Source organism: Castor canadensis, chromosome 1 (assembly GCF_047511655.1).
Source record: "Castor canadensis chromosome 1, mCasCan1.hap1v2, whole genome shotgun sequence".
Taxonomy (NCBI): Eukaryota; Metazoa; Chordata; class Mammalia; order Rodentia; family Castoridae; genus Castor; species Castor canadensis.
In genome coordinates, this window is record NC_133386.1 from 17,982,679 (window position 1) to 18,008,276 (window position 25,598).

The window sequence follows — 25,598 nt, forward strand, 5'->3', positions numbered from 1 at the left end:
GCATATGTTACTCTTGGTGTATGTTTAAACGTGAAGGATTCTTGCCCTCCTCTGCCATATATTATCTGATGATTATAACTCCTGGCTGTTTTGGAAGCATTGGGTGAACAAGAGCTACAACCTACTCATATTTCAACTTTTATCATCCTCCATGTCTACCATAGACAACTCAATCTTCAAAGGGGGAATTATATTATTTTTTTCTAGAAGTAGATGATGCCTCAGAATTATTTTTGAATCAAAGAGCAAACTCATTCTCGAGAAAATTCCTCCAGATTGTCAAGTTCTCATGCAACTGTGTAAAGAAGAAAAAAATTCTCATCCAGTATTGTAAAGACACATTGTCATGAAGTTCCTTATAAATAACATAAAAACTCCACTTCTATCTACAAGGGGGCAGGGAGGAGTGATACCCAGTCCAAGTTATTACTGAAAATCTCTTCTTCAAGGAGGCAGGAATGGAAATGAGGATATACTCATTCGAAATTATTTAATGTGTATGAGACCAGGCAAATTTTATTCAGATAAATGTATATCTAGATGGGTAGGTAAATAGATAAATAAGATAGATAAATAGATAGATAGATAGATAAACCCCCAAAACATGCCATGAACAACATAGCTAAGCAGGCTTGATATCAAGATAAACCTTAAGCAACTAATGATTGGGGTGATAAAATTCAAAAACAAAATTCAAAAAACATGAAAAGTCAAGGGAAAGTTCTCTTCTGATGGCAGGACACTAAGTGCAGAGCTTTCTTGCTCCTCTTTTTTCTCTCTGTTATATATAACTCCACAAAGTGAGCTCTGTAAATGTGTCTCAACTTCTGTCCATTGTGTGACATGGTAAAAGGCTTTGCCTGCTTCCTAAATTGCATTTAACAGACTTATTTTTTTTTGATAGATTGGACCTTTATAATAGTACACTGGTACTATTATAGAAGGTAGCTTTCATCAACTTTTTCTTTCCAATTATTGGTTCTGATTACACTATAGTTTGGGTTATAAATACACTATACACACTAGATTACACTATGGTTTGGGTTATGGATATACTATACACTAAATTTACATGCATATTCAGTTACAACATGCTTCTTTTTTAACTCAGTCACCAAAATCACATATAACTTGGCTATTCTCCTTACTGAAAATGGCTACTTTGGTTTATATCTGTGTTTTCTCTGGAGATTTTAAATGTAAGTATAGACTTCATTTTTCATTCAAAAATCATGTTTTTGCCAACCCTCTCCTTACACCTCCAAAACCAGGAAATATGCCAAGCTTTTTAGAAAGTATGCTTACTTATTCCTCAAATGTACTTGGAAGAAGATTATAGAATGGAAAATAAAAGCAGATGAATAAGATTTATGAGCTGACAGAGATATGTTCAATTCATTTACTTGTCAGTTCCAAGATATAAAAGGAGACTGAGAAGAAAAAAAAGAGGGGAGGAAGGAAGGCAGGCAAGTGGGAAAATGGGCTTAAAACATTGAGGCAACAACTTCAATGTTTCTCAAAACTATGCCTTAATTATACTTATCAAGTTATTGAATTACCTTCCTATTAAATATGTAATAAATATTCTACTTTTTATTTGGTCAGGGTAATGAAATAGTTTCCTAGAAGGAATTTTCCCAATGCTGACATTGAGATTGCATATGCATAAGAAGAATGATTAAAAGTTACAATTTGCTATGCAAACAACTGGATGGTTATTGATTCACAAACACCCAGAGGCTATTAGGTTGCCTCATTCAAACATCTACTGGAATAGCTATTTGACCAATGGAAATACAAATTCTTTAGTTTAGGCATCATGGAGAATATTCACAGGCACTAGAAGTCTTGGCGATCAGTATAAAGCTGCTTGATGGCTTTCTTAATTTAAAAAAATATATAAAGATTACTAATACCTTATGACAAAACAGGGAGATTCAAATTGTGTAATAGAAAATTATTTTTATTTGGGTTAAAAAATTCCAAAAAGTTCATTTCCCTCTCAAAATCCATAAGGCAATTTCCAATAGCAATTTAACACTCCATATGGAGTAGAGTAAGAGAAAACAATTACGAACTAGTGTAATAAAATTAGGTTCCTTTCAACCACCAGACACATGCTGTGTGCCTTGTATAGCTTACGGTGAATTCATCAAACTTGTCTCTTATAAAACTAAGGACAACAAGGATAACAGATAAGAAGGGAGTTCCCTAAGGGACTTAAAACTTTCTGGCCTTGGTTTCCACACCTGTAAAATGGACCAATAATAGCAATTATTTATTGGGTTGTTGGAAGAAGTAAATGAAATTTGTATATAGCTTGCTCTGACTAGTGAAAACACTTAGGCTTTTTTTTTTTTTTGTATGAAGCCTGTATAGTAGTGAAGAGTTTGGAGTCCTTTCTCCCTGGCCCCAAAATCCTCCCTCTTTCCATTACACCACACATATTCTGAGCACAAGAAATAAAAAGTTTAAATGATCCTGAAGACATTTTAAAACTTCAAAATTCTTTGTCAGAGATCTAACACTTAAGGATCAAACAGAAAAGTTTCTTACCCTGAACCAGTAGTGAGCAGGTGTTTGGTAGTAGGAGGGGTTAGCCTATAATCAGACATTATTAAAAATAAAAATACATTACTGTTCCACAGGGGAAGGTGCTAAATTCTATAAAAATAATATTTAGATCATCATTTAAAAACTTTCCATGAGCCAGGGATCTCCATAAAATACAGAGAGATGGCAGTAATCCAACCCTAACTAGTCCATATTGTACATCTATGGGCAAACCATGCCAGAGACCCACTGGAGAAAAATATTAGCACAGACTCAACTACAAAAAGCAATTCTCATACTGTGTCCAAGACAGTTACAGGCCAAGTGACTAATGCATCATTATTGACAAAGTCAAGTGTTAGTAGGAAAAATGAAATGGGCGGTAAAAATTTCCTAATTACACATCTTAACAGACAGGCACATCTCATTGGCTTGAGTGCATACATTTCCACATTTAAACACGCATGAAACCAGGATGTAGAACAACAGATAGAGGAACTGCCATCAGTTTTGAGTGACAGCTGTCACCATGTGCACATGTGCAAATGTGGTTGCCATGCCTGGTGGCACAAACTGCAGAGTCACAAACCCATGACATTTCAGTCAACAAACCATTTAATGGCCATTTGAAGAAAGAGTGGCTGTCTGAAAACCTTCTTTAGACAACCATGGCTAAGATTGAGAAAGTTCCAACACATAAACTCTAAAGGGCTTGGATGAAATCCAGAGGCATAGGGTCTCAGAAGTGCTCCTCTGAGGTCAACAGGGCCACAAATGGACATGAGTAGAAAACAATGTAGAAGAATCTGCCTAGAAAAATGCTGTAGGATCACTTTCTTAGAATTTCTTGAGTGTCTCCTGTACATTTTGGTTGACCCTATCCAGTATCATCTCTATAAAATTCTCATTGAGTACTTGTAGTATTTCTTCTTTTAGATTATTTTGTGGGCTTCATTGGGTTCTTTGGCATAGTTTATCTTCATTTTGTTGGAGTCTGGATCTGAGTATCTGCTTTCTTCATTTCCCTCTGGTTCCTGTAGTAATTTTTTGCTGTGGGGAAACTGGTTTCCCTATTTTTTCTGTCTTCCCATCATTGCCCTTGGTGTTGTTATTGTCCCTGTACTGTGTGCAATTAAGTATTTTCTGGCTTGTAATAATAGCACTAATGATATTTAGAATGGAAGGGTGAGAGGAGATGGAAAGCAAAGAAGTTAAAGGAAAAGGAAAAAACAAATAAACAAGTAGAAAAAACAAAACAAAGAAACAAACAAAAAAGTTTCAAAGATATAAACAGGGACAGTGTACTAATCAACCATAAGCTGAAAAGTCATTAGAGAGACAGAGAGAGGATTGAAAATAAAAATAAAAATTAAAAATAAATAAATGAAAAAATATATATATGTAAATCTCCAAGTTCAAATGCAATAAAGTTGCAGTCTTAATAATTTTGGTGTTTGTCCCTCAGACTCTAATCCTGGAGATGGTGCCTCAGATGTTGTTCTGTAGTTGTCTCATCAAAGGGGAAAAATAAAATAAAACCACACAAAACAAAAAAAAACCCCACAAAGTGTCCCAAGTTCAAATGCAATACCGTTTCAGTAAGTTTTTCAGCATGTGGGTGTAGTTCGGTTGTTTTCTCATCAAAGGTAGGGAGAGAGAGAAAAAAGAGTCTGGAGTCAGTTCTGTGAATGGTATCTGCGGCTGTGGCTTGCCTGCCCACTGATGTCAGCCTGCTGTTGCTGGAGGCGTTATTTATGCAGATCTCTGGGGTGAGCTTAGCACTCACCTGGGCCCCACAGACTTTGTTTACTCAGAGTTCTCCTGTGCATGAGCCACTGCTACAAGCTTTCCCCTTTCCAAGCACACTGGGGGAGGTGACACTGCACCCACTTTCTCAGGCCTGCGTGTTTATTTACAGCTCACATGGGAAGTGGGCCTTCCCCCATCTCCTGTGGAGTTTTCCTTCCTCCACCAATTGCTCCTGGTTGCTGGATGTGTGCCACCACTCCTGCCTTCTCTGGCCGGCTTCTTTGTTTACAGTTCTGTGAGGGATTGCCCCTCCCCCATCTTCGGTGCTCAGGGCGCCCCACCCTCTTTGCAACGTGTCTTTATTGTTCTTATTGCTTAGTACTCAGTTTCTCTTTTTTTCCTTGGGTGGGGGTCGGTCTGTCCAGGGGGCTATGCTTATCTGGCCCAGGGTCATCTGTGGGAGTACTGCATACCACTAAGCTCACCTTGTCCGCGTCTTCCCAAGTCATCTGAGCGCAGGCAACTGGCGGCCCAGGGGCCCTCCTGGTTTCTCCATTTAATGTGAAGTGGAGATGCTCTGTGCAGGCTGGAGGTGTGGCGGGGTCAAAGTTTTGCCTCTTCTCGGTGGTTTTGCCTGCAAGGTGTGTCTCCAGCATCTCTCCAAGATTTCACTTTAGGAGGCACGCTTTCTGCTTCTTCCCTCTAGCCACCATCTTCAGATCACTTTCTATGTACTGTTATTTTTATGTATGTTGAGTGATGAATCATTACTATGCATGTATAAATAAGTCTAAGATAGCTCTGTTGACAAATTGAAAATAAAAATCTTAATAGAAAAAAAAATTATCGTGAACCTTTAATATAGTTGGAGTGGCAAGATCCTTCTTTGTCAGTGGAGCTTAATGGTGCCCTTTCTCTTGAATACATCTTAGACCTGATGGAATGTAACATATTTGACACCGAATGCTATGGCTTGAATATGCCCCCTCCAAACTCCAGGTGTTGTCAAGGTGGCAGTATTAAGAGGTGGGCCCTTTAAGAGGCATCTTAGTGGAATTAAGAACCTTATAGAGGAGGCTTTCACAGCTTTGGGTCTCTCATCCTACTGCCTTCTGCCCTGTGAGGACCCGAGGACATTCTCTAGAGAATACAGCACTCACCTGATCACAAAACCTGCTACTGGCACCTTGACCTCGAACTTCCCAGCATTCATAACTGTGAGGAAATAAATTTCTGTTCCTTATTACCTGGTCTCAGGTATTCTATTATAGCACTACTAGAGAGTAAGGTAGAAATTGTTACCAAGAGTGGGGTTTTTCTATAACAAATACCTAAAAACAAGGAAGCAGCCTCAGAACTGAAGAACGAGCAGAGGTTGGAGCAATTTGGAAATAAATGCTAGAAAAACCTATATTATCATGAAAGGTGGATTAAGAGCAAGTCTGATAAGGGTTCAGAAGAACAGAAGGGCCACAGAGAGAGCTTTAGTCTTCTTAGACATCACCTAGGTGGGTCACAACCAGAAAGCTGGTAGGAATGTCAGCAAAGACTGTTCTCATGGGGTCTCCCAGAAATGGAGAACAAGATAATGAAAACTAGAGGAAAGGCCATCCTTGGTTTGGTTTGGGGCAGTATTGGGGTCTGAACTCAGAGTCTTGTGCTTGTTAAACAGGTACTGTAGCACTTGAGCCATGTCCCCTGCCCAATCTTACTACAGTTATTTTTCACATACAGTCTCATACTTTTGCCTGGGGCCATCCTCAGACCGCAATCCTCTTTCCTAGGCCTCCTGTATATTTGGGATTACAGGTATGAGCTGTCCACTATGCCCAGCCTACCACCTTGTTTTAAAGAGTCAAAACATCAGGCTGGATTATGTTTGTATCCTAGGACTTTGTAGAAGGTAGTGATGATCTAGGATATTTGATGGAAGATATCGCTAAGCAGGAAAATGCTGAAGGATTGATGTGGCTTTTCCTAACTGCTTCTAGTAAAATGCAAAAAGACAGAAGTGGTTTAAAGATGGAATTTGTGATTACAAAAGAAGAAGAGTATAAAGACTTAGAAAATTCTCAGCCTGGCCTTGTATTTTTAAAAGTATGTTAAGGAGAGAAAACTGAGGGTGTGGCTCAAGGATTAATAGAGACAAGAGAAGGCCAGATTCAAGGCAATGGAGCAGACGGCAAAGCCATTTCTGAGAACCTCAGTTCTGCCTTAGCTCTCCCAGGCCCAGAACATCAGAGCCTCGGGAGCAGAATGATTTGAAGGGAAGGGCCCAGGGCAACCGTGGGACTTCAGGGCTCCCTCACTACCCAGTGTCACTTCAAGTCTCTGCTCCCCATGTTCCACTGCAGCAAAACTTGGCTACCTCAGCGGTGCCTCAGATGGATTGAGGTTCAGCTTGGGCCACCACTTCAGAAGGCACAAGTGTTGAACCCTGCTAATACCCATGTGGTGCCCATTCTACAGGCTCGGCATGAACTGTGCAGGCCACCACCTCCATCTCAATTTCAAAGGAGGCCTTGGGGAGCTAAGGGACCCTCACCAGGGAAATGCTTAGTGGAGCCATGGGGGCAGAGATGGCCTTGAGATCCCAGAGCTAGAGCCACCATTGTGCAAAGCCGGACTGGGAGAAGAGCAAAGAGCAGGCTTCCGAACTCCAACTCAGGAGATCTGTGGTCTGTGCGGTTGGAGTCACCTGGAGCCTAGGGACCACCTCTCACACCAATGTGTCCAGAGAGCGGCACCTGAAGTCAAAAGGATTTTTCTGGAGCCTTAAGGCATAATGTTTGCTTGTTGGGTTTTGGCCTTACTCAGGTTCTATCACTCCTTCCTCTTTTCTATCGTTCCCTTTTAGAATGGGAATGCCTGTCCTATGCTTGTCCCACCATTGCATTTGGGAAGCACATCCCTTGCTTGATACCACAGATTGACGCTGGAGAGCAGAGGCATCTTCAAGTTTTGCGCATGTCTAAGATGACAGAGGGCACTCTGAACTCAGATTTTCAGTTGATGTTGGGAAGAATTAAGATTTTGGGGACTATGGGGATAGAATGACTGTATTTTGCATGTGAGGACATGAAGTTTTAGGAGCTGGGAGAAGAATGCTATGGTTTGAATGTGACCCCTCCAAAACTCAGATGTTGACCAGATGATAGTATCAGGACACGGGGTGGTGAGCACTGACGAGGTCACAAGAGATCCTCCCTTATAAATGAGATTGAGGTATTTTTAAAAGAGGCTTCACGCAGCATTTGCTCTTTTGCTCTTCTTCCTTCTACCATGTGAGGTCAGTGTTCCTCAGTGCTCCTCTGGAGGGAGTTTTCACCAGACAAGCAAACCAGCCAGCACCTTGATCTTGACTTTCTAGCCACCAGAGCCCTATGAAAATAATTTCTATTATTTATAAATTACCAGTCTCAGGTATTCTGTTACAGCAACACAAAATTGACTATGACGCCATCTTTAGTTCATACCCTCATCCCTCAAGCACCGCCTCTTGTACGATAACTCGTCAATCTGCTATCTTATACTTCTTCATATGTAGTCTTTATATTTGACTCTTGTATTAAATTTGGCTCCCATAAATCATAAGGGTTAAGAGGACAGGCTTAAAGTGACACTGCTGAGATTCAAATTCCAGCTTTGTTGGTTACTGTCTATGTGGCCTTGGACAAATTACCAAAAACTTTTGTTACTTCAGTTTCCTCATTTGTAGAGTGTAGATAATCTATAGATGGTAAAAAGTTCACTGGGTTTTCGTAAAGATTAAATAGGATATGTGTAAAGTGCTCTGTCCTGGTACATATTAAATGGCTCTTTATGTGTTGGCAATTATATTTTTAATGTTGTTCTGTAGTTGATCCATAAATGTAAGTTCTTCCTCTAACATAGCTTGAATCAATTTCCACTCATAAAGTCACAACCTCTCTTTTATGTTTCTACTCCAGCACTTTGTACCCGCCAAAACTGTCTAGCTGACTCATGCTCCTCCAGCACAAGACTCTTTCAGTTGCCTTGTGCGGTATTTTAAGGGGGTGCTACTAACCTCACTTTGCAGATGACAGAACACATTAGAAAGTATTTAGTAACTTGCATAAGCTCACATAGCCAAGTAGGGGGAGCTGGGATTTGCATCCAAGTTTTTGTGACTCTAAACCTTTTATGTTCTTCCCTCCCTCTCATGTCTTCCGTGCATATCAGAGAAGAGAAAGGCAAGGTGTGCGATGACAGAGGGTTGTGAAGTCCCTCTGAGGCCAAGCAATCATAATTCTCAGCAGCTTTGTGGGAATCAAACTTCTAACTACTCCTCTCCTTTCTCTCTGTTTTTGTTTGGTAGAAGATTATAGTAAATTTAAGGAAGAAAATAATGATTTCCAGGGACAAAGTCATGAGTCACAAACTTGTATTAAATATAACTAAAAGAGGCTGGTGTAAGATGCTATGTGTTTGAAAATGGGAAGTTAGTATTTACGTAGAACAGATTGTCACATTTTTTTGTGCTGTGGTAGCATATGATATATAGCATTATGGGGTAAGCTCATTAACCATAGTTTGATTGGCTTTAATTGCAGAGATAGATTGATACTTATTAGCTTTAATTGCAAGAATCGATGACATTTCTCTCACAATTCAGACTAGAAAATTATGATGAAAAGAAAATCTTAATTCAAATAGTGTGTCATTTTAGTATTTGCATGTGTCTTCCACAAATTGTATCCCCAATACATTTCTGCAAAAGATCTCATTGCATATATAAAATTTTATTGAATAAATTATTTGCTTTTATTGTTTTATACAAAAGAAAACAAGAAAGTCAGAAGACCATAATAGCAACAAAACCTTACCCCCAGGTAAACTTCTTATGAAAGGAAACTTGTTTTCTCAGATTGGAGAGTAATGCTGTCTTACAAACAAAAAGATCACATGTTCCTCCAAGTTACCTAAAAATAGGAAATGCCCTGGTATGACCAACTCACAAAATCTCCCAGTTCAGTTTCCTCAGGCATGAGAGAAAATTCATTTATCCCACTCATTCATTCATTCAACAATTATTTTGAGTACCTACAAGGTCCAGGCAATACAGCAGGAACTAAGGAAGTACCAGGTGGCAAACAACCTTAGTAAGACACATGTGCTCACAGACTGGTGGAGGTCATGGAAAACACCAGACCATGCCATTCAGTGTCTTCCTCCTAAAGAGTGTGAGGTTATTCACAGATACCATCTGTTTCTCCAACCTTTCACAGGGTGTTTGGTATTGCTGTGCACTGAACGCTTTTACAGATGGGAGATGGAAGGTGTAAGAGGAAGTGGATCAGACAGCTCTACTCACAAGGAAAACCAAGAATGGATTCAGAGCTTCTGATTTATAGGCAAAGATTTAAAGTAAAATTAAATGTATATTCTTCACTCAAAATGACTACTTTTGTGAGCTGCTGTTATAGAGATGGATTAACTTCCAAAATGAAGTTGAAGTTAAATTGACTGAGCTGAAAGGAATGTAGGAGAATGCACACTGAATACGTACAGTTCCCAACCGGTGCTCATTATTTAACCAAGAAACAGATGAGACTCCACAGACATCCTGTTATTGGGACATAGCTACATTTTAGCGTGCAGGAGCTTGGCCAAAAAAGTGTCCATAATTACACGAATGCACTCTGTCCTTGGGGTAACACTGGGAGGGGGCAGGGAGTAAGTTTTTCATTTCAAATTGTTCATGATTCCTCTTTTAAATTCTAAAAAATCTCAGTGGGGCAGCAGATGGCTTGGAATGAGACTAGAGGTATTCATTATCCAGCTTCAGATGAAAGACTTTAAAAGCTGCCTTATGTGATTTCATTAATGACATAAACCATCTTATTTGTTCTCTTTTCCTTTCCTTTTTTTCTTTTTTTGGCGGTACTTGGGATTGAGCTTTCAAATGTTAGGCAAGTACACCTACCACCTGAGCCACACCCCAGCCCTTTGGTTCGTGTCTCTGTTTTTGAGATGGGGTTTCTCTAACTTTCTCTAGGCTGGCCTCTAACTTGTGATCCTTCAGCCTCTGCCTTCCAATTTCACGTGTGTACACCACCCCCAGCTACCCATCTCATTCTTTAACAAACACTTATTGGTAAGATTTACTATGTACGTGTATTTCCCATTAAAAAAAAAAAACTAGTTCTGTGCTGGCCACCAATGCCATGAACTTTTCTAAACATGCTTATGAGGCTGAAGAGGACTTGAAATCTAAAGATCAGCTTTTCATAGCCTGGTGCTGGCCCATCTGGGCCCTGGGATGTATGGAGCTTTGGTTTACTGAAAGCAAATGCTAAGGCTACATCTCGAAACCACCAATCTCAGTTCAAACTAACTCCAATCTAGAAAGATGAGTCTTTTCTGCTTCAAACAAAAAGCCAGGAGCAGAGGATCTGGAAAACCAATCATCTGCCACCCGTCTAGTGGATTACCATGGGATGTCATGTTCTATGTTCTAACTGCGTAATTTCTGAATTGGATGGGTCATTCTTAAGGTCTCTTTCCTCTTCTAAAGTTCAGATTTTTACCTATTCCTTTAAAAAATTACCCCATATTTTCTTTACTTTAACTTTAGTTTCCTTTCATCTTACATTCAGTGGGAATAAAGACAGTCACTGATAATCATCAAAACCCAGCACATGGTGACATTTATCTATAATTCAATGCAATGTCATGAAACTTCTTCAAATTAATGTTTGGGGGCTAGCTACTGGAATAATTACACAAGTACATAATTATTCCATTTGCCCAATTTCCTGAAGCCAAAAAGCACTTATGCTGGGATTTCAATCTAGGACCCTGAGTTTAATGACCTCTGAGATCCTCTTATCTGCAGTTGAATCACGACAATTTTAAGATAAAGTAGATTCAGTACTGTGGGAGCTAGAGTGGAATCACATGTAGAGAAACCACATAGGACCCTTCCTACCACCCAAGTCAGCACCCCACTCCACCTCCCAATGTGTGAGCCCCTGCGCTGCCCAGAATCACACAAGAAGTCCACACGATTCATATGTAACAATCATACAGAAGCATCCAAGCACACCTGATGGAGTTACTTGCATTTTGCATTGCAAGTTAAGGAGACTTGCCTTTTCCTTGCTTTGCAGTTAGAAGTCTGATTTCCCATGCTGACAGTAATGCTATAGTGCCATAAACATTTACCTATTGTCAATTTAAACAATGCACAAGCTGTTGAATTCATCAAAAATGTGAATGGTTACAAAAGAGGCCAAGACGGAACCACTGTGAAAGGCATAACATTTATTGAGGGGTAGACAGGTGCTTGGGAATTACAGGGCTGTGGGGGCACACATGACACTGAGATGCTTGACAATGATGTTTCAATTAGGCTTTTCATAGTCTTCCAATAGAGTCCCTTCTAAAAAAACATAACTGAAAGGAAACAGTGTCAATTTGCAATTATGTTTACAAAACCAATGGCTAGCTTTCAATCAGGATGAATGGTGCTTGGCTACTTATGGAAACCCATGTAGATTTCTCACTTCTGTATGGGCAGAACTGTTCAATGAATGATGGCTTTGGTAACCTGAACAGGGTCTCCCAACATGTTCCAGGGACAGGGCAAGGACCAGTGAACAAGGCCTAGCACTTGTCCTTCTCAGTATTTATTGTCCTTGAGAGTCAACATTTCATTTTTGGACTAAAAAGGGAAAAATTCATTTTATAAAGGGCCTGATACAGAATTTAACTATAAGAGACATTTCTCATCTTAAATGTATAGAAGTTGACTTGTTTTCTTTTCGGCCCAATGGAAGAAATTTTGGCAAAATTGTTTTAAAAAAAAAAAGCCACCCAGTTTTGACTGTGGGATCTGACTTCTTATTTTCCTCTTAAAAAAAAATTTAACAGCAATAGTAAAAAACAAAACTTCACTCCCAAATCTTAAAACAGTTCAAAAGAAAATACTCATTTCAACAAGTTAAGCGAGAAAGTTAGGTTGCTAATTTTTCTAAACTAACTGCTACTTTCCCTCCTTTGGCTTTTTATGGAAATACCTAAAATAATAACTAATGACCATCGACAAGAAAGTTATTTGATTTTATCTGATGAGATGAATAAATATATAGCTGCAGAATCAAGTAGTGTAAAATATTTGATGTAGGTTTATGTAATTAATGACACTGAGAGGAAGTGGTAAAATTGGAAAATTCTAAAAGGCACAGCCCAAGTTGCTTTGCTCTGCACAACTTGTTTTATTTAATGAAACACCACTGTGTGTGTGCTCACATGGCTTTATTCTACACCAACAGCTGGTCTTTTCGAAGACTTTTCCAATTCTTGACTGGGACTGTTGCTCAAGTAGCAGAGTGCCTGTCCTCCAGTGCAAGGTCCTGGTAATGCCACAAAAAAAAAAAAAAATAAAAAAAAAAAGATTTTCTGTTTCTTGCCACTTGGTTGGAACTGAAAACTGGCAATTTTAGAGTCAGGTCCTAACTTCAGTTAGGCTGGCTACAACAGTCTACTCTTTGTCCTTTATTTACTTTGAAATTGAGAAACTGCCCATATGCATATCAAAATGATATTTTGATACTGAATTAAATATTACATGTAACAATTGACAAAAGTCAAACATTTTTTCCAAAACCTTATTTCCTTTATCTTCTCTTTTTGTTCTTCTTCAGCCCTCCCACCTCCCCATGCAAGGAAGCAGAACAAACACTCTGGCTCTTCACAGAGAAAAATTCTCAGGCAGGTGCTCCTGGCCACTGGCACAGCTGGTTTCTCTGAATACAGAAGAGAGCTGGCTGATGCACCGTCATCTGTGTCATCTCTTAGCTGGATTCTTCCCAGAAGGAATTGGGGAAAGGCCACTGCACTCTTACTTTGTAAATCAGAGGCATAAACTCAAGGAAAATGCCCATCTGCCACTCACTCATTTGTACCCCAAACTTATGAACCTGAAGCTGTTATGGAAATCAGAACGATAAGAAAATACCTTCCTTTGGGTCTGGTCTTGTGAAGTGCTGGCCTCTAAGACATTGATCATTGTTTCTTAAAAATCACCTTCTTTTCATTCAATCACCAAACATTTACTGAAGTCCCACTATGATCAGACCTGGTAGCCTTTTAGGATTCCTCCTAATAGAAAGGAGAGGGGTCTGAAGCAATGGGTAGCAATGGGACACGTCAATATATGCTTGCATTTTGCAGTTCACGTTGATGTAATCTCATCCACAGAAGAGAATAAAGAAGCTAACTAAAAGTCAGGAAGGGAAGGGAGAGGTGGTCAGCACTACTAATGCCAGTCCTCAGCCAAGAACTCATAAGCCTCTTGAGAACTGTAGGAGGTATTTATTTTTCCCATTTTCTGGACAAGGGAAAAGAAGCTTTAATAAGTTCCAGAAGTGTTTAAGATCGTTCCTTAAACTATGCTACAGCTTATGCTTCTAACAGATTCACTACAGGAAAGCACTATTAGGATAATTCTAGAATTGGAACTAAGGTCTGAGGAACCCTAAAATAAAAACACGATGTTTATTGTTGCTATTTTATAACACCAAGATATGCTGTAAATTTCTCTGGATTAAGAAACTTGCTTGAGTTCACTGAACTGCAATAACTTCAGGTTTTTTCAAGATTTTTGGCTCTAACTCCTCAATGGTAGGAGCCCTTAAAATCATTTTCCTGAGGTCAAAATATATTTCTCTCTCCCCCTCTCTGACAGACTCTCCATGTAGCCAGGCTGGTCTTGAACTCACAATCCTCCTGCCTCAGCCTCTCAGGTGCTGGAATTATAGGCTTGTACCATCACACCCAATTAAGAAATATTTATGTGAATAAAATTTCCACCTATGCCCCCAAAAATTTGAGATGAATTGAAGGAAATTTTGCTAGAATCCTCCAAACTCCGCAAAATTATAAAGTAAAAGCCTCTAATTAATCACTAAATGTTCTAGGAAATACAAATCAGGATAATCAGGGCCTGAGTCTTGCTGACATATCTGTCCCTTGGTTAATGGGTACTTCATTTTCATTCAAATATTCAGGATTTCAGCAGTGTTTTGATAAAAGAAAAAAAAACACTGAATAACTTACTTCTCTTAAGCTTAATTCTCTCAATAGATGCAGTTCATGGTAAGAAGAATTCTTTTATATTCTCCATCCCACCTCTCTTGATTTTAATGCAGAGGAATTCCTTCGTCTGTTTCAAGTTTTCTTCCTCTGGTGTTAACGAAGAAGTCTTTCAAGCAGACTATTGTAAATTTTTAATTCTAACAGTGCACACAAAGAGATTTAAATTTGGCCAAACAGTTGAAATCAGACATTACTTGAATAGAAAATAAAACTTGAAATGACCTCAGAGCCTTTTTTTGGTTGCAATAAATTGCACCATAATGCCTGTAGTGAAATAACAGATTTTTCAGAAATTGGATCCTTTCTAGTCTCAGTTCAACAAATGCATGCAAATGTACGTTTGTGAAATAAATCTGCCATCGATGCTGTACCTGAAAACGAGGTCTCAAACAGGAAGCCATTTATTATCACAATAAATTGTATCAGAAATCTATACAGACTCCCCCATCCCTTAAAAAAGAAATTCACTTGGAAATTTTAGACTACTTCACTTGAAAAAGTGGTGAACGACTGACTGGAGTAAGATCCCTACAAAACTGCAAGCTAAGAGTAGTTTAAAGGACAACTAATCATGCAGTTGTATTTAAGAGTGAGACAGATTTTACCCAGTGCCTTCACTCATTTTTTAAAAGGTAGCTAAACTGTTGTTAAGAATGCCCTTAGACTGGGAGGCAGAGAATGAGAAGATCACAGTTCAAGGCCAGCCAAGCAAAAAGTTATCAAGACTCCACATCAAGAAAGAAAGTGAACTTAAGGTTCATGCCTGTAATCCCAACTATAAGAGAGAAAGAGGTGGGAGGACCACAGTGTGAGGCTGGCTGGGGCAAAGAAGTGAAGACACGCTATCTGAAAAATAACTAAAAGCAAAAATGGCTGTGGCTTGAGTGGTAGAGCACTGTTCAGCAAGCATGAGGCCCTAAATTCAAACAAAAAAAAAAGAATGTCCTTGGGAGACCTAGTTTCTCCTTAATTGCCTATCCATTCCTAGGCAAGACAAGATGAATGACAATCTTTTTCCTTTGACAGCATCCTGTTCTTATCCATGACTCTTCTGATGTAGGCTTACATCTCTTACACACTTCTCAGTAGTGGGAGGAAGATTGCAGAATGCACAGCTGCTGGGGCTCTCAGAACTCGCCACCCCCAGGAGTTTGTTGCAGTATGCACCTCTTCCACGGCCTCCTTTCAACTAAGGTTTGACCCCATCAACATGACTATATTTTCTAAGCAGAAAACAAAACTACCAACACCCCAAGGAAACAGCAAAAAGAACTAGAGAAATTCCTCCCCAACTCCTGCAATCTACTCTCCTTTGTGACTGTGGTGGACACAGCTGTTTATACTACTGTCACAACCCCACTCCTCCAAGACCTGCAGTTGGGGGCCATGGAGGGAGGGAAGACGAGACACTGGGGCTCAGCAAGAGCTGGGTGGGAGCAGTCACCACACAGGGAGTAAAACTCACTTTGAATAAAAACAGCTGACACTTGATCAATATGTGTCAGAGGATGACACCCTTATAATGTCACCACCCATCCTCAGCCAGATCAAATTCAAAAAGAGAAGTCAAAGGCATTTCCTCCCTTGGTGATGTTCCCTAACTTGTCTGCTTTATGAACACGCCTATCTATGCAATAACTATAGAAAGTACCTTAAAAGAAGAATTCCTTCACCAAACTGTTCTATACAGAATTACATGAAATATCATAACTTAATGAAAACAGGAAGTGGAACATGTATATTAAAATGTGAAATTTAGTCTATTGTTCTCAAGAAAAAAGCTAATTTAGAAATGATATAATTACTAGTTGTCATCATAAATCCACTTTTTTGTATTATACTTACAATTACTAATTACTCAAATGCCTTAATCAACCCCATCTATTTTCATTAAGAGTCCACAGAGTGAAGGGGAGAATCTCAAGATAGGCATAAGACCGTGTCTCACAATGGCGTGTCCTTTCAAAGATGAGCTACATACTCCCTTAAGTGTGAGATTTCACTGCCTTACTTCTAGCTATTATAAGTCAGTTACCCAGTTCACTAAGTTGATTATTCCAGAACTTTTCCAAGCCAAAAGTTAAAGCTGATGAGTATTTCCAGGGTCACCATCCAGTTCCCTTTTTGAAAGAAGATTCTAAATCTGCCCTTTTCCAGTCTTCAGCACCTCATCAGTCCTCCACGAGTTCTCAAAAATGATATCTAGCGGTTCTGTGAAGACTTCGGCCAATTCATTAAGTACTCTAGGATGCCGGCCATTGGGACCTGTGGATTTGAACATAGCTGGGTTATTGAAGTTCTTCTTTACCCCTTCTTCCCCGAGTCCAGCATGGATTCCTGCTCCTCTTTTCAAGTCACGCTTGTCCCTTTCTGGTTCCCATGTGGGCTTTTGAAAAAACAGCTTTAAGATCTCTGCTTTACGTGGATCAATTTTCTCTTTCAAGCTAACAAGAGAAGAGTGTATTTCATTCTTCTCAAGCCTGTGTTTTATTAAAAGTGGTCTACTTCTTTTCCCTTTTATGTTTCTTGTAAGAAAAGTAAAAATAATTAAATAAAAGCACACCTTGTAATAGTTTGCACTCCTCAATCACACTATCCAGTCCTACACGGTTGAGCAACCTGAGTAACAAAGCAAGAGTCAACACCCAGCAAGACATTCTAGAGGCTTCCTATCTCGTGCCCAAAGGGCGTACTTTTCTATTCAACTTCTAGCTGCAAGTGCTAATTCAAAACACATCTTCCAAAGTAAAAAAAATCCACAATTGTCTTGAATTATTATCATTTGTATGCATAAACAATAACTTTTTCACATAGGCACTCAAAAAGCGTGAGCTGGAAGCAGATTAGTAAGGATTTCTGACAAAACAGTAGCCTACTCCAATTCATTTGTTGTGTGGTCATCAATCAGGGCTCTCAGATTTATATTACACTAATTATCTCCCAGCTCTGATAGGTGTTGACAGTTTCAACCCCTTCATTGCCACATGACCTCTCTGAAACTAAGACAGGAACAGATTAGAGTTTTCTGTCCATCTGTTACAGCTTGGCCATGTGCTGAAAATCTTTTAACAGATCCAAGATGTACGGAAAGGAAGAAAAGGATAGTTCAAAAGGAAGAGAGGGACAACAGAGTCTTTCCTGGGATTTTTGTGCTGCTGGGGGTCAACTATTTGTTGATGATGTTGTTATTTTAACTGGGAAAGCTTTTGGAAAATATTGAATCATTTTTTTCTCTTGTTTTTCTAGTCTCAATCTCTCTCTCCTAACACTCAGTTTTATCCTTTGAAGCTTAATAAGAACCAAAAGAATAAAAATCATACTGCAGACATCAGGAAGTCTTATGTAAAGAACAATAATTCCATACATTTCTCTAAGGGGTGATTTGTTTTACCATGTGCATTTTCACCTGCTAATGGCAATATGTTAACTGATGTGTCCTTATTAATTAGTTTCTCTAAAGGCAATCATATCTATATGAATAGAAAGCACTACTGTCCATGCTCAGTGAGTTTCTTTCTCCAGACATGCAAGCTGTTTTAGGCCTCCTTTTTTGTTTTTGTGTGTAATGCTAAGAAAATGTCTTACCCAATAACTAATATATTCAAAAAGTCACCCTAAAAACCCATATCCAAGTTGAATGGCCCCATTAAAATGATCTCCTGTTACACTTTGTGAAAAAGTAACGTTCAATCTATCTTGACAAAGTGAGTTGCTGGGGGGTGCACAGGAGGTTGAGGCACTGAGAGGAAGTCCCGCAGGGAAGGGAGGTTGTTTTGATAGAAAAAAGGTGAAGTTGTTTAGATGTAAGCTGCTAGTGAAAGGACATTAACAACAAAAATTATACATCCTGTAGAGCATAAGCTAACTAGTTGTTTGAGTCAGAAAAAAGAAAGCAAAAACTCACAGAGCCTAGGCTATAGTATTAGGGGTCACTAAGATGCAGGGGGACTGTGATTAGGAAGGGAAAGGGCCACAAGGCCATCCACCCCAAGCAAGGCAGCCCACCTACCTCACATACTGCAGGAACCCAGAGAAAGAGAGGGCGTGCCTTTGGGTAGGTTATCACCAACATTAAACTCATCTGGAGATGTGGTATCACCTCACACATCTACCCGCAGACAGCCCCTGCAAACTCTCATGCCTTTGGGTCCACAAAAGCGAATCACATTCATTCAACAAGTCCAGTCTTGCAATCTGTTATTTTTCATTCTTTGGGGAAGAGGGTGGGAGGCAGACAAACAGGATTTCCACACAATTGGGTCATGGAGAGTTTCAAGACAGCAGTCACAGAGAACAGTAATTAGCAGAGCACATGTTGCTTCATGAGCGTAGGAAGCACTGGTAATTTCCCTGTTAGGAATGGGCTCCAGGATGGGACGGCTAATATACCTTGTGACATCCCAGAGCCTGCTTCTGTTGGGTCCCACTCTTTAAGTGAATGGAAACGAGCAAATTTCTCAAATTCTGACAAGCTGGAAGGGGGTAACAGCTGAAAAGAACTCTTATGGGCTAAAAATCCACTCCACAGAACGACTCCCTACCACACGTTTTCATATCTCATTTTCCCCTAAATTATATGGCACAATCCTACAAAGAAAACTAATCTCTGTTCCCTCCACCAAGAAAAACAACAAGCTGTTCACATGTGTTCATGTCTTCTTCCTTGGTTGTAGTATGAGGTTGATTTAAAGATCATGAAAGTGGACTGGGGATTATAGCTCAACGGTAACGTTTACCTAGCATGCATAAGCTAGTACTCATAAGGCCCTGAGTTCAATTCCCAGTACACTCCTCCAAAAAAAGTCATGGAAGCAATCACCTTAAATCTGAATTTTCTCAAAGTTCATGAAAAACAACCTCAGGAAGAATGAAAACCACATTATATTTTTGGTTCTTATTATTCCTGATATTTTCCTATTTTAAAAAACAAGGTTACTTTAAAAAATCAAAAATGATGGTCAGCTGCTTGTTTGCTGTGTGCTAAATTATTTCATCTCTTCATTTGCAGAAAAAAAACTGCTAAAAGGTTCATATCTCAGTTGGTCTATTTACCCCGCACATGACTTTGAGACCACTATCAGTCCAAGTCATTACATTAGGGCCACCCAAACTTAATTCTTGAGCTGAACTGTGGCTTTCTCGTTCTCACTTGTTCTAGGTTTTTATGGGGTTTGGGGGAGCCCCTCAGTTTTCAGAAGCTTGGAAGTTCTTCCATGCTACATCTCCTATTATTGTTCACATTCTAATCTGAGAAACAAAGAGACAAAAAAAGTTATTTGATGCCAAAGAAACTATTACTCTGTGGTTACAAATGAAGATTTATAAGATTAATTTTTTCCCAGGTGATTACTCTGATTTTTAACTGGCTTCAAGTCTGTTACTATTTTGACCTTGTGATTTTCCCCTAATTAAAGGCAATCAGACCTATATGCAGGCTACACCTTTGGGAAGTTATTTACCTAGTGTTATAGTGTACTAAAAGATACAGTTGGATCACACATGTAAAACCAATAGACACAAATTCTCCATATTTTGCTGTTCAAATAAAATAATGACAACTGGTCCATACGATTAATTGTCTGTAATTTTCATACAGTTTGCTGGTATCCTAGAAAAAAAATTAAATATGATGATATAAACACTGCCTTCTCCCCTCCTGGACAACAGAAAGGGCACAGGGCCAAACCTTTGGGTGGGTGGTAACAAGGAATTTTTTTACCTTATGGCACACTCAAGCTACGTTTTTCAACATTCTGCTATGCCACACTGACTGTTATGATGGGACTAAAAAAGAGGGGACATTGGTTAAAGAGAGGGGACTTAAAAAGGGTAAACCCTACCTTTTACACCTCTTTCTAACTCCCACCGGAATACTAGGTTTAAGTTTGCCCACTATGACTGTTCATTGCTTGAATCACCTACATTATAATTTTTCACCAAAATAAGTTCCTATTGGGAAATTTCAGTCATTTTCCTTTGCTTATAATTGAGAAAAAGTGATCAATACATGTCCACTAAGTACATATGTGTTAATGGCTTTCAGTTCTATGAAAGACTTTCTAAGGCTGTCCTCTGAGGACTCCGCCATGGGAAAGGCCCAGGCTGGCCCCAGACCCTAGCAGGAAGGAGGACATAATGTGATATTATATCAATAGCTGGGATGTAAATGTGTCCAAGGTGTCTTTTTTCTACTGGAGGATCTTACAAAATAGATTTCCTGGGATTCTATAGACTAGAAAAGTGTTTGCATAGATTTCCTTTTTTTTACTTTAGAAACAAATACCCAAGTGCCATTCAGTTATGAACTGCTCTCACTATCCAATCTGTCCTCATCCTGGTGTGTCCTTGCTAGGTGCTGATTTAGTGTTCTGTTCCTGAACAAATTAAGTGGATTATAAGAAGCTGCTTCTCACTGCTTCCCCCGGACCCACGCGGTTCTAATCTTCACTCAGGACTTAACTGCAGCTTTTCAGCACAAGCAAAATATACTGGAGAGGCTGCTGAGAAATTTTCCTGCATTATTATTATTCAGAACACTCTCAGGAACAAATTCAGAGGTTAAAAAATAAAAGCATCTTTGTTTATGCTATCCTTGGGGCATTAAATGATTTTATAATTTTTCCAACTGAATAGCTATGTAAATTCCCTACTTTTCAAAAAGGCTTTTGCTGTCTTCATCGCTGAATATTTTGAATAAACTAACTACACACACAGAACAACCTGCAGGACTGTGGTCTGCTGTTGGTAGCCAGTGCTCCAGGACATTATCCCTTCTGTCACCAGGACATCCTCATGGCCTGGAGTCGGAGCCACATCTTATCTCCCTCCTCAGGAAGAAAGGATCAGGAATTTAACTGCTAGGAATTTTGTATTCTTCTTTCAGTGACTGTATAATAATTAACAGCTGGTCACAACAAGAAGCCAAGCTTAGATCACCTCTCTGCAGAGAAGTTTAAAAGCATGGTTATGGAGGTGAAATGGTAGTTGAAGGGGGAGAGATCTCAAGAACAAAAGGGAGGTTGGGCACATATACAGATTGAGTGGAAGGATTCCATAGAGACTAAATGCAAACAACAAATGGACAACTAGGGGCCATATTATTACTGGGGTCAAGAGTAATAATTATGAGGGATTAGTCTCAGAGGAGAGAGAATTAATTCCTCACCAGTAATAGAGGAAAAGAAGACCAGATGGGCAAAGATGGCAACACATTTGAGGTACAGGGGAGAGGGAGGGAAGACACTTTTGGGCAATGGACTTCCTTTTCTCAGGAATGGCAGAGCTAAGGCTGTCTGTGGAACCAGTGTTGAGGGGGAGCTTTAAGGAGAAGGAGACAAGTCCAAAATCACCACCATGACATCTGTGAAAGGAAATTGGTCTGACTGCTGCAGTAAAGCAGGTTCGATTGGATGACATGGAGTGAGCATGATGTGGGCTTGTAGAGTTTCTCTCTGCATTATGCTTTAAGGTCTCCAAATACCACCCAAAATGCAATCAAGACACAGGGAGCCTCTAAAATGCTTAGAATACAGAAAATCCTAAATGCTAGAGAGTGCCAACTCTGCATTTGGTCCACCAGTCCAACCCTTTGAAACATATTTGATTGCTCTTTAGATGACACACTTTTGGTGATGTCTGTCTATCCAGATTCTTGGAGTGCTCACTTAGGGTTTGTACTCTCCCTCTTCCTCTCCCCCTCCCTCTGTCTCTCCCACATCTACCTACTCACAGTAAAATTATCTATTACTAATGCACTAATAATGGTCTTTGGAATCACCATTAACATTAATCTGCAAACTATCACGCCAATAGTCACCAATATAATTGACATTACAGTATTGTAGAACATTCTATCATTGTTGCCTCCTGCCCCAGCAACAGTAAAAATTAAGACCATTAATATTTCCTGGGTGAATGCCCTCTGTGACAGGCACTGTGCTTACACATTACCTCCTCTATTCTCACCCACACCAACTTGACAGTGATCCTGGACCCAATCTAATATATGAAGAAGCAGAGGACTTCAAGTACAGATAACTGCCAGGGTCAAGTTACTAATCTGAGGCACAGTGGTTCTGTCCAATAGCAGAGTGTACTTTTGTACACCATGGTCACTTCTGAATGAAAATCTGTAATAGTTGAATAGTGTTCCCAAACTCAGAATGGGACCTTAGTTGGATATAGAGGTCTTTGCAGATGTTATTAGTTAAAAATCTCGAGACAAAATCATTCTGGATTTAAGGAAGCCCTAAATCCAATCACTGGTGTTCTCATAAGAGGAAAGGAAACCAAAGTACAGAGAAGGCCACATGAAAGCAGAAGCAGAGAGTACAGTGATGCTGCCACAAGCCAAGGAGTGGCAGGATGCACCAGAGACTGGACGAGGCAAGGAAGAAGTCTCCCCTGGAGCTTTTGGAGTAAGCACAGCCCTGAGAAAATAAATTTCTGTTGTTTTAACCCAAACAGTCTGTGGTACTTTGTTACAGCAGCCCTAGAAACCTAACATACAGCCCTTTTACCAAATATTTAATGTCTCAAATGCTCTTAGGAATGTTTTCAATTGCTTCATCATTTTTGGAAGTATACACAAATGTGACTTTAAGCAAAAGTCACATTTTAAAACTTTTAAACAAAACACTTTAAGCAAAACAATTCATATTTTTATTTGAAATATAAAATGTGTAAAACACTTAGATATTATATTTGATGTCATTCTTAACATGTAAGGAAAAAGACTTGACTTCTTCCTATCCAGTAAGTGATGCAAAATACTTCAATTATGTCAGAAAAGGCATGATTTATAAAAATGCATTAAAAACTACATACTGCATTTATGTGTGCCCTCCATGGATAATAAAATATAGACTGAGGTGTAGTCATTTGGTATAGCATCAAAATCAGCTAATAATTGCCATATAGAACTATTTTTTCTTTGCTAAAAATTTCTACTGGCCTATTATATACTTGAACATTTGCTTGAAATTGCAAGATAAGAGAGAAGGTTTCAGTTGCTCCAAGCATTTCTCTGCAAATGACACACTATAATCATAGACATAATTATTCTTAATAAATTTAAATTGAATATAATTAATTGCTCATATATTTGTCTTGATATCAGTCATTTAAAAAATGAGAGTTTAAGGTGCAAAGTAAGTATATTTGAGGCCTATGAGGTTTTTATTTTACAAAGGAAAATGTTTCAATAATTATTATGGGTATAGTTAAGATACATAATGAGACAGCCATTATTCTCAACCTGAAAAACCTTTCTGAGTCCTTCTCTCAGCTCAGAAACCTCCTGCTGGGAAACACTGCAATATTTTACACTACCAATTCTCAAACATTTTGGTGTGGGGAGCTGTTTGCAGTCTCAAAAAATATTGAGAATTCCAAAGTGCTTTTGTTTATATGGGCTATAATTATCCATATTTGTTGTATTAAGGAATTATAAGGGATAAATATTTTAAAATTTAGCTCATTTAAAATTAACATTCGGAAAGGCATCACAGGATAGGTATGACACCTAAAAAACTAGCTAGCATTTGTTGCCCTTAACGCAGAGAAACTAAAGCAGATACCTTAAAGCAACTGAGGCCAATAGGAAAAGGGGAACAGGTACTAGAGAAAAGGTTAGATCAAAAAGAATTAACCTAGAAGGTAACACCCACGCACAGGAAATCAATGTGAGTCAATGCCCTGTATAGCTATCCTTATCTCAACCAGCAAAAACCCTTGTTCCTTCCTATTATTGCTTATACTCTCTCTACAACAAAATTAGAAATAAGGGCAAAATAGTTTCTGCTGGGTATTGAGGCGGGGGGAGAGGGAGGGGGTGGAGTAGGTGGTAAGGGAGGGGGTGGGGGCAGGGGGGAGAAATGAACCAATACTTGTATGCACATATGAATAATAAAAGAAAAATGAAAAAAAAAAGGAAAGGCATCACATATTCACATGTATGACATTTTTATGAAGATAAATACATTTTCTCACTCAAGTTAAGAAGAGTACTATTGCTTTACATTTTTGCTTATCTCCATATGACTGGTCTGATGGACTTCTGGGTGCTCTCATCTCCTGTACACAGTCTGTGGGAATATATTTTTTAGCTGAAGTACAGCAAGAAAATCCAAACTCATGCAGGTGTCATTGGAAAGGGGAAAAACAGTGGAGTGACCTTTTCAGATGGATATCTTTAGATATTCTTTTTGATACATTCTCAAAATGAAAATAGTTTCTACAAGATCAATTGCAAAGTGAAATATGAAAATACATGAACTTCTTGTATTTTGTTTATTCCATTAAATTTACTGCTCTATCTTTTACTTATAATGGACTTTTTTCTATATCTTATAACATCATGCACTGGTCATTTGGGAAGAATTGGGTTCCTGAGTTAGGCAGATTTTCCAAAGGTTGACATATACATTATTCCACATCAAAAAATGACATTAGTATTATCACCCAATTTATCGAAAAAAAAAAAAAAACTCTTCAAGTACTAGGAAACTGTCAAGCTCTGTGGGAGATAGAATTTTTCTAAATTTATATTTTTTCTGTGAACATTCAAATTTTATCTTTAACAACAAATATTGTTGATTGTCTTTCTTGAAATATTAGGTTCACTTTATTTACTTCTAAGAAGTCTGCCAGTATTTGGCAGTCTAAATAATCATACTTCTTCCCATAGTAGTAGTGAAAATGGTGATGCATGAAAAAGCAGCTAGTTTAGCTAGCAATTCAAACAACAGCCCAAGTGTTTGTCCAGGAGACAGGTTCTCATGCAGTCCACTTGTAACAAAAATTCATAAGTAGTTTCCATTTTGTCACACAGGATTTTAAAACATGTTCACAAAGGCTGATATTTAATAAACTTACTGATTTCTATCACCTGACCAAGGGTTTTTATAGTGGAAAATGGTTTCTTTAGGTCTGAGGCATGTGTATATAAGTGAAGAATACATAAGTGCTGATATAGACTACCATCAATGTGCCAGCATTTGTATCCACCATTGCTTTTCTGCTACCAGTGCAAACATCTACACAATGAAAAAAAGCAAATGATGTCACAGTTTTGTTGTGAAACTAACACCTCACAAACCCCCTGAAAGGATCATCGAGCCCTGAGGGTTTGGGCCACCCTTTGAGAACCACTGCTCTGTTTCACTAGAGACAGG

The 25,598-nt window shown here is 38.9% G+C and overlaps 1 protein-coding gene across 6 annotated transcripts in view; it reads right to left on the reverse strand.

Moving 5' to 3' along the window:
- Samd5 (sterile alpha motif domain containing 5) overlaps positions 1 to 25,598 on the reverse strand; it is a 380,176-nt gene that overhangs the window by 320,860 nt on the left and 33,718 nt on the right. For 2 of the 6 annotated variants that reach the window (XM_020168709.2, XM_074072462.1), the window contains one exon: positions 11,801 to 16,689. The exons of 1 other annotated variant lie outside the window; for it this stretch is intronic. In XM_020168709.2, coding sequence (XP_020024298.2) covers positions 16,627 to 16,689 — 63 coding nt within the window. In that variant the 3' untranslated portion in view covers positions 11,801 to 16,626. Of the gene's footprint in view, positions 1 to 11,800; positions 16,690 to 16,987; positions 17,044 to 25,598 lie in introns of those variants that run through there. 3 more of the 6 variants (XR_012447804.1, XR_012447808.1, XM_074072460.1) reach the window with 3 other exon arrangements.